Genomic DNA, 13,721 nt, shown 5'->3' with positions numbered 1-13,721 from the left:
GGACTGAGGGTGGAGTCAGTGCATCAAGAGCCACCACACATAGACGGATCCTGGACATGGGCTTCAAACGTCGTATTCCTCTTGTCAAGCCGCTCCTGAACAACAAACAACGTCAGAAGCGTCTTACCTGGGCTAAAGAAAAACAGACCTGGTCTGTTGCTCAGTGGTCCAAAGCCCTCTTTTCTGATGAGAGCAACTTTTACTTCTCATTTGGAAACCAAGGACCCAGAGTCTGGAGGAAGAATGGAGAGGCACACACTGCAAGTTGCTTGAAGTCCAGTGTGAAGTTTCCACAGTCTGTGTTGATTTGGGGAGCCATGTCATCTGCTGGTGTTGGTCCACTGTGCTTCATTAAGTCCAGGGTCAACGCAGCCGTCTACCAGGAGATTTTGGAGCACTTCACGCTTCCTTCCGCAGACGAGCTTTATGGGGATGCTGACTTCATTTTCCAGCAGGACTTGGCACCTGCCCACACTGCCAAAAGGACCAAAACCTGGTTCAATGACCATGGGATTACTGTGCTTGATTGGCCAGCAAACTCGCCTGACCTGAACCCCATAGAGAATCTATGGGGCATTACCAAGAGAAAGAGACATGAGATGAAACAATGCAGAAGAGCTGAAGGCCACTATTGAAGCATCCTGGTCTTCCATAACACCTCAGCAGTGCCACAGGCTGATAGCTTCCATGCCACACCGCATTGAGGCAGTCATTGCTGCAAAAGGGGCCCAAACCAAGTACTGAGTACATATGCATGCTTATACTTTTCAGAGGTCCGATATTGTTCTATGTACACTCCTTGTTTTATTGATTGCATGTAATATTCTAATTTTCTGAGATTGTGGATTTGGTGTTTTCATGAGCTGTACGCCATAATCACAATTATGACAAATCACGGCTTGAACTATCTTGCTTTGCATGTAATGAGTCTATCTCATATATTAGTTTCCCCTTTTAAGTTGCATTACTGCAATAAATGAACTTTTGCACAATATTCTAATTTTTTGAGTTTCACCTGTATAAGTTGATGGAAAGCTGGACAAATGTGTAAGGAAAATTGGGCAGCTGGAATATAATATTAAGCAAATCTTAAGTGTTGCTCCTTCATTGAGAGAACTTTTATATTTAGTGTGCAGCTTATTATTTTTCAGCGCCCTCATTTTTCTCCTTGTCGCAATCTTTAAAATGTTATTGAGTCAGTTTCACTTAAGAGTCGTGTGAGTTACTTCTGAATAAATAAGGTTATGCTGCTGAATTCTCAAATTACATGGATTCCAATGAAATAAGAATTATTAACAAGGTATCTTCCTAGTTGAATATTTGGCTCATTTGGATTTCAATATTCTTCAGATACCTATATCATAAAAAAAGTTTCAGAACACACACACTTAAAAGACTATTTTTTAATCAGAAGATAAAATTAGGTTATTAAATGGCATTAAATGTATTAAAATACATACCAGTATCTCTAAATACATCTGGCACAAAACTCAGAAGGCTAAATGTGAAGGCACAGGTTAGGTTCTGAGCAACATGCTAGGTTAATTTTGAGTGAAAAGGGGTCTATGGTCGGATAAATGGCAATGTGTTTACCATAAAGGAGATGACTCTTGGAAGGCGAACATTGGAGCCCACTTTTATGTCCTGGTATTTATTTTTTTACTTTTCTAGGCATCCAAAAATTTATCTCACTGCAACCATACTTGCTTGTCCGTAGTATGCTGGTGAAAATGGGTGGGATCTGTAATTGTAAAAATGCAACTTTTGAAAATATCTCCACAGTTGATCAACAAATAATTGCAGCTAGAAATCTTGGTTATCTGTTGACCTTAGCTAGAGGACTGCTCAATACTGCTGATGCTGTCATCTAGGGATCCTATCACAGTAATAATGGGTATGTCTTTTCTCTCTATTTCTGCATTGAGAGGAGCACGGGTCTCATTAATTCTGGTTTCCTCGTCCTCTGTCTCTTCCTCATCGATACGGCCAACAGCATCTGGGTCTTCTCTGCGATTGAAATTGGGACTGGCAGAAGAAAAGACACCCTCGGATCTCAAGCGCAGTAACTGAGGATGGGAGATCCGGTTGCCTTTCCCAAAATTTTTGAGGCTAATTGCTGGAGAGGCAGCAGCAGCATAAAAGCGGCTGAGCAAGGGGGTCTGTATGCGGTTCATACTGGGCGATGCATCGATCTGCTGGTTCTGCTCTGGGTCATCACTCATCCTACACAAAAGGGGAAAAGACGGATTTAGCACACGCACAACTGAGTGAAATGAAAAATTATGATAATTCATGATTTCATATCAACTGACCAATTGCAGGGATATATATATATATATATATAACGTGTGAAGCAATAAATTGTGAGATCGAATTTGGGTAAGCCACCAGGACCAGAGATTTACTCTTCCAAGCTTTAGGACTCATACTGGGGCCCATCTTCAAGGAACCTCTCTCTACTGGAATACGTGCCTTGGGCTGTCCCTGTGAGTCGTGTTTTATGTGGTGCCTTCCTATTGGCTGATTGGTGTGTTGATGGCTGGTGATTGGCTGTTGTTTCCTTGTGCTGCCAAGCTCTCGGCTCCGAAGTATTTGATAGGCTGGTGGTAATTCAGCACTCCTTTTAACTGACAGGGGGCCCGTTTCCCAGGCTTCAATCATTTCCCTGGCTGTCTTTGTACCTGCATGGCCAATGATCTTAGCAGCTGCGAAATTAAATGAGTGTCCTTCATTGCATTGTGAGGCTGCCAATGAGATAGGTCTGGCCGCTTGCTTACGTTCTTGCAATCTAGTGGTTAGTGTCCACTCCGTTCGCCCTACATAGTCACATTTGGCTGACCCAAATTCAGTCTCACATTATCCTGGGACACACACACACACACACACACACACACACACACACACACACACACACATATATATATATATATATATATATATATATATATATTATTCCATTTATATCCCGCCCTTCTCCGAAGACTCAGGGCGGCTTACAAGCTTAGCAGTAGCCTTCATTCTATGTATATGCCTGCTTGTTAGGGCTTTCACACACACACCCCAAGCGGCATTATTACAAAGTCAGCTTAATTGCCCCCAACAATCTGGGTCCTCATTTTACCTACCTCGGAAGGATGGAAGGCTGAGTCAACCTTGAGCCTGGTGGGATGCGAACCTGCACTAATTGCAGGCATCTGGTGTTACTTAAGGAGGCATTAGCCCACTGCTCCACCAAGGCTCTTGCCTTCATTTGTGAAGCAACAAATTGATCATATTTGACTGATTTAAGTAGAAATTCACTGAATTAAATACATTAACCTTCTGGTAAATGGAGAATTTGCTTTAATGTAGAATTTGTTCTTATTTGCAGGAACAGGTGTTGCCTTATGTGAAACCTCAGTACTAGCTATATTTCTGTGCCAGTTTTAAGATTAATTGCACAGCTGACGTCCGGTTTGTGTCGCAGCAAGAAGGCATGAACATTCATATGTTACATGATAGTTTATATCCAGGGCTTTTTTTCTCATAGAACGTTCAGAACGGAGTTCCGGCACCTTTTTTGGATGGAACCTTGTAGGGTAGGCAAGGCGGGTTGTATGACATGTGTGAGTTCCGGCACCTTTTTCTTTTACAAAAAAAGCACTGTTTATATCTATCATGTTATCGGTTTGGATGAGGAGGTTCTTCACAAAGCCAGAGGCTATGATTCTACCAGGAGTTGTCGTATTTGCTAGCCTCGATAGATAAGTTGGCTGACATCAAACACATTTAGCAGTTGAACTTACCGCATATCAAAAGTGGAGCCCATGAAGGACGGTTTCAAGGTCTCTGCCATCGTGGCCATTGTGTAGGGTAGTTGAGCTGTAGATTCATTCCAGTATTTGTCCTTCCCGGTTGGAGGCAAGTTCTGGTACATGTCATCCACTGAAAGCAACGATACCTAGCCAAAAAAAGACAATTCTTCTGTTATTGAAGAGTAGCTGGTGAAACCCTAAATGTCTGCTAATTATTGTGGCTCTAATGTTAGATTCAAATCTTTGGTTTGCATAATTGTCCTTTTAATGTCTGCTCCAGATTATTGAAGTTATTCTTTTGATAGGCATTTGGTGCCATTTTGCCGTACGGTCTGAAATTAAAAACATCTGACAGCATCACGTTGAGAATGGCTAGGATTACCCAGATTTCCCAGATTAATTTCATGCTGTCGTAGCTACCATAAGGACATTTTAAATCACTAGCAACAGTTAACATCCTAGTGCACCAGTTTTTAGACCAGGTAAAATTTGTGCCTCATCTAAGTAGCATATTTCCTATTTTATGTATTTATATATGACTCACCTGAAAGTTTCTGTCTATCAATTTATTAGTTTCAAAATCATCATCATCCTCTCCAAAAGGGTTAATTATTTGTTCAGCCACCTATATGGGAAGGAACACTTATTCAATATTTTGAAGATAGCAGTGAACCTGCTTAAAAGGAACAGTGATTTTGTAAATCTTAATCTATAGCTAGGTTTAATAGGCTAGCTATGTAGCAAGAACATTACTGTACCTTAACAGTCCAAAGGCATTCTGTTAAACAGAAATAAATGAATGCTGTATAGATTGTGATGCAACTTAAAAACATTAAAAAGCTGAGCTTCACAAGCTACATCTTCTTGCCCGAAGAGGAAAAGATAGTTGATAGATTCAGTAAACTTTCACCGGGGACAAAATGTGGGATAGGCTGTCTAATGTTTCATTCAAGATCCTGAGAGTGATTTGAGTTTCTGGTTTGTTTCATAGAAGTTTATCCCACAAATGGTGTCGCTATGTTTTAAGTATAAAAGGTAAAGGTTCCCCCGCACATGCGAGCTAGTCGTTTCCGACTCTAGGGGCTGGTGCTCATCTCCGTTTCAAAGCCGCAGAGCCAGCGCTTGTCTGAGGATGTCTCTGGGGTCATGTGGCCGGCATGACTAGACGCCAAAGGCACACGGAACGCTGTTACCTTCCCACCGTGGTGGTCCCTATTTTTCTACTTGCATTTTTACGTGCTTTCGAACTGCTAGGTTGGCAGAAGCTGGGACGAGTAACAGGCGCTCACTCTGTTACGCGGCACTCGGGATTCGACCCGCCAAACTGCCGATCTTCTTATCAACAACTCAGCGTCCTAACCCACTGAGCCACCGCGTCCCAGTTTTAAGTATAGTGACTCCATTTGTGGAACAAACTGGTTTGAAAGCTCAAAAGTGAGAGTTTGCGCAATCTATTCAAGAACTGTATAGTACCAGATTGACTGTAGGACAGATCATATGGCAAGAGTACTTTGAGCTATTTTATTTTTATTAAATTATTACTGTAATGTGAAAAACATCAAACAATTTGCTAGAAGCCAACATTCTCACCTTCAGCCACCCAGCATAAAAGAAGAACTGCAGGAGTGTGGGCAAGGGAACATACATGTCTAGTTCTCCACCATGAGCTGGATCCAGAAACTGGCGACCAACCACACAAAATGCAAAGAAAGAATAGACAGCTATAGTGACCACCTGTGGAGAAGATGGTATTTATGTCTGGTATTAGACATCACCATTGGATATCACTGGACTCAGCAATTTTTTTAAGCAATCTATTTTCCCATTTAAATGAGTTTCTTAAAACCTTTATTTCATGCACATCCACCACCCACTTACAAACAGTGAAACATTCCAAATATTTTACTGTGGCTCTTAATTTTTTAGGTTTTTTTTTTAATTTGCTTTGGTAGCCATAGCTGCAGACGCAAGCTATCTTTATGTGTTTCCTCTTGTACTGACCTGTGTGTACACTAGGGGGATACTGATCCAGTCAAAGTGAAAAAGCATGCTGCATTTGGCACGGTAGAGATTCAGCTCCTGCATGGGAGAAAAACAGAAGCTTCAGAATTTGCAGCTTTGATAAAAAGTTTGGTCTGTATTGCAATATCCAGCTTTTAGCTGTGCATTTTGAGGCTTCCTTTAAATTGAAATGTAGTTTTTCCGTTAGGCTTATAGACAAGAAGATGGATGTGTTCAGCCAATTCATGGAATCAGGGCTTTTTTGCAGCATAGATAAGATATGTGATGTTAAAATCATAACTGAGGAGGCAACAAACTGAAGTCACTTTTATATAAATTACAATATCCTTTAGGTTTATATAGATCAATAGGTTGTTGGGTTGTTTTTTTGCCAGATAGTGGACCTCAAGAAGGCAAGAATATGCCAAGAATGCCAAGAATAATCCTGGTAAATGATGCAAAACAAGAATTAGATTATTTTAAACTTAGGTACTTATAACCTCCTCCACTGTTCCTTGAACTTACATCCATGAGCAATCTGAGTGCCACATCATCACGGATCCTCCCTTCTCGTCGTGCCTGAGCAGCTAGATTGGTGAACCATACACAGGGGATCCAATACTTGTTGAAATCTGAATGGAGACTCTCATATTTCTTACGTTCGTCCTGTGTCATGAAACCTGTATGAGGGGGGCATGGGAAAGTTGTAGAAATTGGCTTGAAAGCAGGTTCAAAATATGGACTCAGTCACATTTATTATAGTAATACTTTGTGTTAGAATGAAGGAATAGGTATGTTCACTGCCCTGAATTTATAAACATAATAAAGGTGGGATTATAAAAATCTAAAAAAAAATATAGAATAGAGTTTTCACAGGGTCAATACTATGGACTGAGCAAGTTTAAACTGAAAAAAAATTCAAGAGTCCCTTCTCAGTTCCTTGTTTTGTCACCCCAATTTCTCAAAAACCACTCTCTTGAAAGATTTAAAGTACAGGGTCCTTTCCCAATCCACCTGGGGGATTCTGAGAAGTTAAAGTCCACTAGAATTGTAGGCCAACAAATTGGGGAAATGGGCTTAGAGCATGATGCATTATAAGCAGCTTGACTTTCCTATGCAGGGATTATTCTGAGTTCCCGAATTAGCCATTAGCAAAGCAGTTTTAGTGATGTCCCTTAAGACAACTTTACATCCTATAGCGATACAGTAAAAAAAAGTTTATGCATTGAAAAAGTTGTCCCTCTAAAGGCCGGTTATATATATAAATTTAATAAAATAAAATAAATAAATAAAATAAAATAAATTATAGAGCTAAGGTTCTTGAAGGCACCCTAGTGAAGTAGACTGCCATTGAGCAGATGAGCCAATGCAAGGACTTGCAAAGATAGATCAATACTGACTTTCCTCCTGCTTTTCTCTTGGCATTAGCCCCAATATGAGAAGCTTCGCACATCCACTCTCACTCCCTCAAATCTTATATCTTTCCTTCCCAGTCAGGCTCACCAGCTTCCACAATGTGGTCCATAGTAGGGAATCTCTTAAGCACTCTGGTGCTGACCGAACGCAGGATAAGGACAGAAGACAGGTTGGCGTAACGAATGAGTGTGCGCCGCAAAATGCGACCTTTGTCATCTCTCCCATGAACATTGCTGGAAATGACACACATCAGCTGATCTGGCAAGGGAATGCTGGTATATTGGGCCCACCAACGGTTCACAATCAGTGTGACGTAAAAACCTGCCAAAAGAGAAGTTTGATTGTCCTAAAAGAATAAGGGCTGGGACCTGTTCCTTGTCCAAAGATGAGGGAGAGCAATCAATTTTAGTGAGTGGCTGTTGTTTGAATTCCACATATTTCAAATCCAAAGGCTATTTAAATCATTGTTGATTTAAACTGTTGCTTTATGTCTGATTTGAGACAACCTAGCTTTTTAGACATTTCTTGCTCTTGTGGTTTTAAATGATGCCAAAGAGGAGATGAAGGCTCTTAATCAATCAGTTACAAAAATAAAACTGGAGATTTACAACACTATTAGATTGTTGATTAATGTGTGGTAGCAAAATACCAAATAAAGTGGGGTGTGTGTGTGTGTGTATACATTTGCTGCTATCTGTGGTCATCTGGTTGTTGGTAGCCCCGATAAAAATAGCTCCAACACAATGAAATGTCAGAGACCAATCACCAAAGGTCTTCAGGGTCACTACACATAAAAAATGGTTCTGTTTCCCAGTTTAGATATGGCAATAACACTAGCAATAGCACTTAAGACTTCTATACCGTTCCATACAGCACTCTCTGAGTGGTTTACAATGTCAGTATATTGCCCCCCAAAACCTGGGTCCTCATTTTAGCAACCTCAGAAAGATGGAAGGCTGACTCAACTTTGAGCCCGTCGGAATTGAACTCCAGACTTCGACAGTTATCCTGCAATACTGCCTTCTAATCACTGCGCCACCAAAATGCTTAGAAGGGTCTGAAACTTCAGCTGAGTAAAAAGTCTTAGCCATAAAAATCTCACTTTTCTAGAGTAAAAGCTTTCTTGTTTCAAATAAAAATACAAGAAATTCAGCCAGTTCTAAGTCAGGACAGTAACAATCACAACCAGAATAAACAGAGAAGCTTGATGTATTTTAAAGGAGCCATTTTGGTGGGGACTGATACAGAAACATTTGTTCTTCTCAATATTTGCTCAAATTTAGGCTAACCAATTCCTGGTTTCCTGAAAAAAGCAATATATTTCCTGTATTTTGCAGCATGACACAAGTTCTTCAAAATTAAAAGAAAGAAAAATTGCCCTGCACAAAAAATTGTTCATTCAACCTGGCTCATTCTTTTTAGCAATAATAAACTAATACCGAAGGTATCCACAATATACAGTTATGACCACAAGAAGGTGTCCGCTATAGTATGGTCGACGTTCTAGTTTTAAGATTCACCACAGGCAGAAGCTTTGATCACACAATCATGGGCACCATCTTGACTTTTCTGACCATACCAGCTAATTTCTGAAAACTTACTCTTCATGCCCTTTTGAGAACAAAATGAATGTCCTTTATTGAAGGAAAACAAGATCCATCGTATTGTCAATTTGCCCTCAAACGTTGGATATGTTCATTCTGCATAATATAGGCATTAATTCTCTTAAACCAGATTGTCACTTCCCTTTTCACTTTAGTTACCTGATTTCTCCCCCTTTACTTCCCTTTTTCCTTCCCCCCCCCACCCTGACGTTTACCTTGTGGCTATGTTCTACTTCCCCATTTCCTCCTCTTTAATTAGCTCTTCTCCCAGCCCTGGAGTTTAAAAGGGACACTTTGTATGCAGGAGAGATCATGCGATATCAGTGGATTATGACTCCAGAGTTTACAAGGGAAATGTCTCTTTGGGGATGGAAAGAGAGGGGCAGTTGAGGGGAGGGGAGGGGAGGGCAAAGCTCCATACAATGAAAGGGATTGTCCTGGAGATATTTCTTCCTAGGTTCAAAGGAAAGAAAAGGCTTGGGAGTTACACCAGAAAGTAGGCAACCATCCAGAACTGCAGAATTTCTTGCCATCTATGGATGAGGAATGTCACTTAGAGAGCCAGAAAGAAACAACTGGGAAGCAAGGAGTTCAGTTTTTCATTTAGCTCTTGAAGGACATGAAAATAAAACAAGGAATTTGGGGCATTTTCCTGGTTATGAGAAGACATGTTGACATGACATTATATGAGGAAGTTTTAAAGCTCTAACACTCTAATCCATATTTCTCCAGTCTAATGATTTCCAGATTGCAAAGGAATTTTGGATTTGTAATCCCAGCACATCTGGAAGGCACTAGACTGAGGGAAATAATCAATTCTGGTTTGTTTGTTTTTTTACTTTGACATATTATATTTGTGATGGTTATTTTTGTATGTGTGCCTTCAAGTCTGTGTATACTCCAAAAACCTGCTTGGACAAGTCCCTACAGTTTCCTTGGCAAGATTTCAGTGGTTTGCCATTGCTTTCTTATTATTATTGGGGGGTGGGGGTGGGGGGTGGGGAGAGAGAGAGAGAAAGAGAGAGAGAGAGAAAGAGAGAGAGAGAGAAAGAGAGAGAGAGAGAGAGAGAGATGATCCAAGGTCACCCAGTTGGCTTTGTGCCTAAGGTGGAGCTAGAACAGACACTCTCCAGTTTCTAACTTGATGTCTTAACCATTACACTAAAACGGCTCTCTTGTAATCATTAAATTCTAAAGTCATCTAGATTAAATTCAGGATAAAGTCTCAGATTTCAGGCTCATAGTCATACCTAGGATAAATAAATTGCCGAGAGTCATATAAATTCAACAAATTATTGTTATTGTTAGTTATTAACAAATAAAATGTTTTAACAGAAAAGATGTTTACATGAGAGTTTATATTTACATAAGAGTTCATTTATGAATGTAGTTGGATTTCTCTTTCAAGGAAACAGATTTCCTTGGATTCTACTCTTGGTAGCTATAGGATATTTCATCCTTCAATCTGTCTGTTTTTGAACTGGAAATCCCAGATGCAAAGGATCATTGTGTATTACTCTTGCATTTCTCATATAGAATTTTAAGCCCACATTTTCATGTAGGAACATATATAGGTAGGGATGTGTAAAGTAACTTGCAGGACTATTGGACTACCTCTCTGCCTAGTTCAGAACTATCTCTTAGATCTGGCCACAGGGCTTCTGTATCTCTCTTGTTATTGGATCTACTTAGCTAAAGAAGACAGAATTGGCTGTGACCTTTTTTAAAAAGCAAAGCATGCACTCTCCCTTTGACCTACAAGAAGTAATATAGGATTCTAAATTACCCAGTTACTTTCATCACATCTCTGCCATTTCAACTGACCAACAAAAGCCGATAAACGGAAACCACAGCAAGGTGTGCCATCAAGAGTATGTAAATAAATCTTACCTAGGACAAAAGACAGAGGGATGAGGTCAGTGGAGCGATTGCAATATTTAGCCACCTTTTCAAAGAGGCGTTTTTGATCTTCATTGAGAAGGTATCTGGCGAGAGAGGAAAGGAATACCAAGCTTGGATTTTATCATGCTAAATATTCTTCTTTAAACTAACAAGAGATGAGGTTCTTTGGCCTATCCTTGCCAAAGCAAGTTGTCTCTTAGTGCTTTTTTTTGTAAAAGAAAAAGGTGCCGGAACTCACACATGTCATACAACCCTCCTTGCCTATCCTACAAGGTTCCATCCAGAAAAGGTGCCGGAACTCCGTTTTGAGCGTTCTATGACAAAAAAAGCCCTGCTCTTAGTCTACTTGGGTGATAATCTCATCATAGACTTGGCTCCACTGTAGTTTGTAAACTAGCTTATGACTTAGCATCTTATGATTACCTGGTTTATTTTATTCCACAAACCACATTACTGTATGTATATTTTATTGTTTGGGGATATAAGATATGTCAGTTTCTGTAAGCTGTGTGAGATATATCATTTGTTGTGCTGAACAGTGTTTAACTGAGCATTGATATTCCGATCACTCTGCTGCTACAGGTTGCAAATCTTTGCATGGCACTTACTCAAGATCCAAACATACAAGATATTCAAGATTTATTAAAACAGACTGCTTGAAGCCTTTTTATGTTTTGCCCAACAGTGGCTAACAAACAAAATTAGTTTTCACTTTGCCAAAGCAATATTGATATATCTGTTCATTTTGATGTGAGTAGATTCTGAACTAGAGGTCATAATTCATTGCAGATGAACTATAGGAAAATATTAAGAAAGTGCCTGTGCACCACAATTAACCATTGAATGGAAAATGGTGTTCCATGGACTTAACTAGAATTTTACTTAACATATACTTTAAATTTGCACTTGCATATTATGGGATTTGTGATGAAGTCCCTTCAGTTGCTAGTTAAATTAAACACACAATATCGGCATCTCTAGGGAATAGTTCTACTTTTACATTGCGACTGTTGCTGTAAGAGGGAGAGAATAAGCCTCAAATGGCTGCTGCTGCAGCCATTTAAACTAAAACATCTCTCCTCCGGCAGCTAATACCCAGGCAAGCAGAGAAATAACACCAGACAATCAAGCCGAAAACAGTACCCTAATCAAGAAACTACCGAGGAGAAACCAGGTAGGGCAAAGTATATAAACAGGAGCAAACTCCGCACACACTAAACTGATGTTGTTACCTAGGTGGGTAATAAAATATACACAAGCAAACAATCAAGCTCAGAGAGATCAGGGACTCCACACCCATTTATGTCTTTGGTTTGATATTTTATTTTGAGAAATCAATTTGAGCTCTTTATTTGGACAGCTGAACCTCCAAAGAGTCTGTTTGTGATGACAACCACTGACCATGAATGCTTAAGAGCCTGGGGAAAATAAACTACAGCAATTTTCTACATGGTTGGAGAGTCCAGTGTTTGTTGTCAGATACTCAGTTGTCAGTTCCCCACCCCTCTGTCCACAAAGGTGTATGTTACACAGGCTTTCTGTGCAGCATTAAGGCAAGACAGTGGGGGGGGTGGGCTGGAAATCTTTCCTCAATTGAATGGTTCTCTGGTTTAGATGATCCATTTTACCCTTTTGAATATATCTTCTAGACAGATGCCACAGTCAAATTAACCCTTGTGTAAAATGATCTCGAGATGGATGAAGTCTTTGCCTTCCCGTAAAGGCCCCCATTCATCATACCTCACCAATCATGGGAATGTGTACTGTAGTTCTGCCATTGGGACAAGCAGCCTGATTTGGAGATTTTAGGAATAAGTCTTATAACGTGAAGTTTTCCAAAAGGAATGGAAAATGAATTCTCCTTCACTTGGTTTTCATGAGCATTAGCCTTTGAATGTGTGAGGAAACAAAACAAAATTGGAGTCTTGCCATTTATTGGAATGAAATGATGATTAGGAAACTGGTTTATTATCATGGCATAACTTTATACTAATCTTATGATATTGTTTTTGAGCCTGTGGTTTTATTAATGCACACACGTGTGTGTGTTTGCGCATATGCATTGTTGTACACTGTCTAGGGCCATATAACTAAAACAGGTTACATCCCAACCAGTGTTTTCCAATCTAGGCAATATGCTGGCTGGACAATCCTGGGAGTTGAAATCTTAAATTTGTTGAGGTCGATAAATACTGCTCTAACCAAACATATCAATTTTATGGGTGTATGGAAGGGTTGGAGGAAAAGTGAAGCTATAGTTTTAAGATCCTGTCGTAAATTATTCTCAGACCACTGGAAATTTGTACCAAGTTCCCCAATCCATTTTCACTTCTCATGAACATTGTCCACCTATTTTCCAAACCGCACTTCACAGATTTCAGGGTCAGAAAGTTATTTCACAAAACCTGTGGGAAGACATCCCATCCTGCATTTCTCATGAAGTTAAGGGGAATTACAGTTCACACGGACGCCTGCTTAGGATAGGGTTCATTTGCAGGAGGATGCTTACAAAGGTGCAATGATCTCTTCTGCAAACTTCTAAGTTTTAATCTCTAATGAATCATTATAATTGCCAACCTACCGGTAAATGGCACTCAGTCCTGCATACAGCACAATGAAGCCCAGAAACTCCTTGTAGAGCAGCTTGTAGATGCTCCCTTTCCAGCGGAAGAGCAGCTTAGAGAAGCCCCCAAAGCGAGCATTGGCCACTTTCAAGGTATATGAGACAGTCATGGCTGCTCTGTCTATCTCCCGTGCAGACACAAACTAAGTCACAAAAACAGAGAACGTTGAAGGTAAAGAAAAAAACTCATGTTTTCTTTCTTTCTTCCCAGTTTGAAGACAGAATAGAGCTGTTGTTGCAAGAAGCTGCTGCATAGCGAAGAAATACTGATTATTACTATCACAGAACATGAGTTTCAATCCAAATATTCTGAAGGATGGAAAAAACAAGTATCTGCAGGCATTTGCTATAGAGTACCATAACTACTACAATTAAAGTCAT

The 13,721-nt window shown here is 40.0% G+C and overlaps 1 protein-coding gene across 1 annotated transcript; it reads right to left on the bottom strand.

Moving 5' to 3' along the window:
* Positions 1-1,829: 1,829 nt before the first annotated feature.
* On the bottom strand, positions 1,830-13,453 carry BEST4 (bestrophin 4; the record flags this gene model as incomplete). Its single annotated transcript, XM_083358462.1, has 9 exons — positions 13,299-13,453; positions 10,706-10,800; positions 7,299-7,532; positions 6,321-6,475; positions 5,796-5,873; positions 5,385-5,528; positions 4,339-4,419; positions 3,786-3,940; positions 1,830-2,223 (listed from the first exon to the last, which is right to left on the bottom strand). The coding sequence occupies exons 1-9, from the start codon at positions 13,448-13,450 to the stop codon at positions 1,830-1,832; spliced, it is 1,488 nt and encodes a 495-aa protein (XP_083214588.1). The 5' UTR covers positions 13,451-13,453.
* Positions 13,454-13,721: the final 268 nt, after the last annotated feature.

Source organism: Vipera ursinii (assembly GCF_947247035.1).
Source record: "Vipera ursinii genome assembly, chromosome: 3".
Taxonomy (NCBI): domain Eukaryota; kingdom Metazoa; phylum Chordata; class Lepidosauria; order Squamata; family Viperidae; genus Vipera; species Vipera ursinii.
The sequence above is the reverse complement of the archived record's forward strand: the minus strand, read 5'-3'. Positions and strand labels throughout refer to the sequence as shown.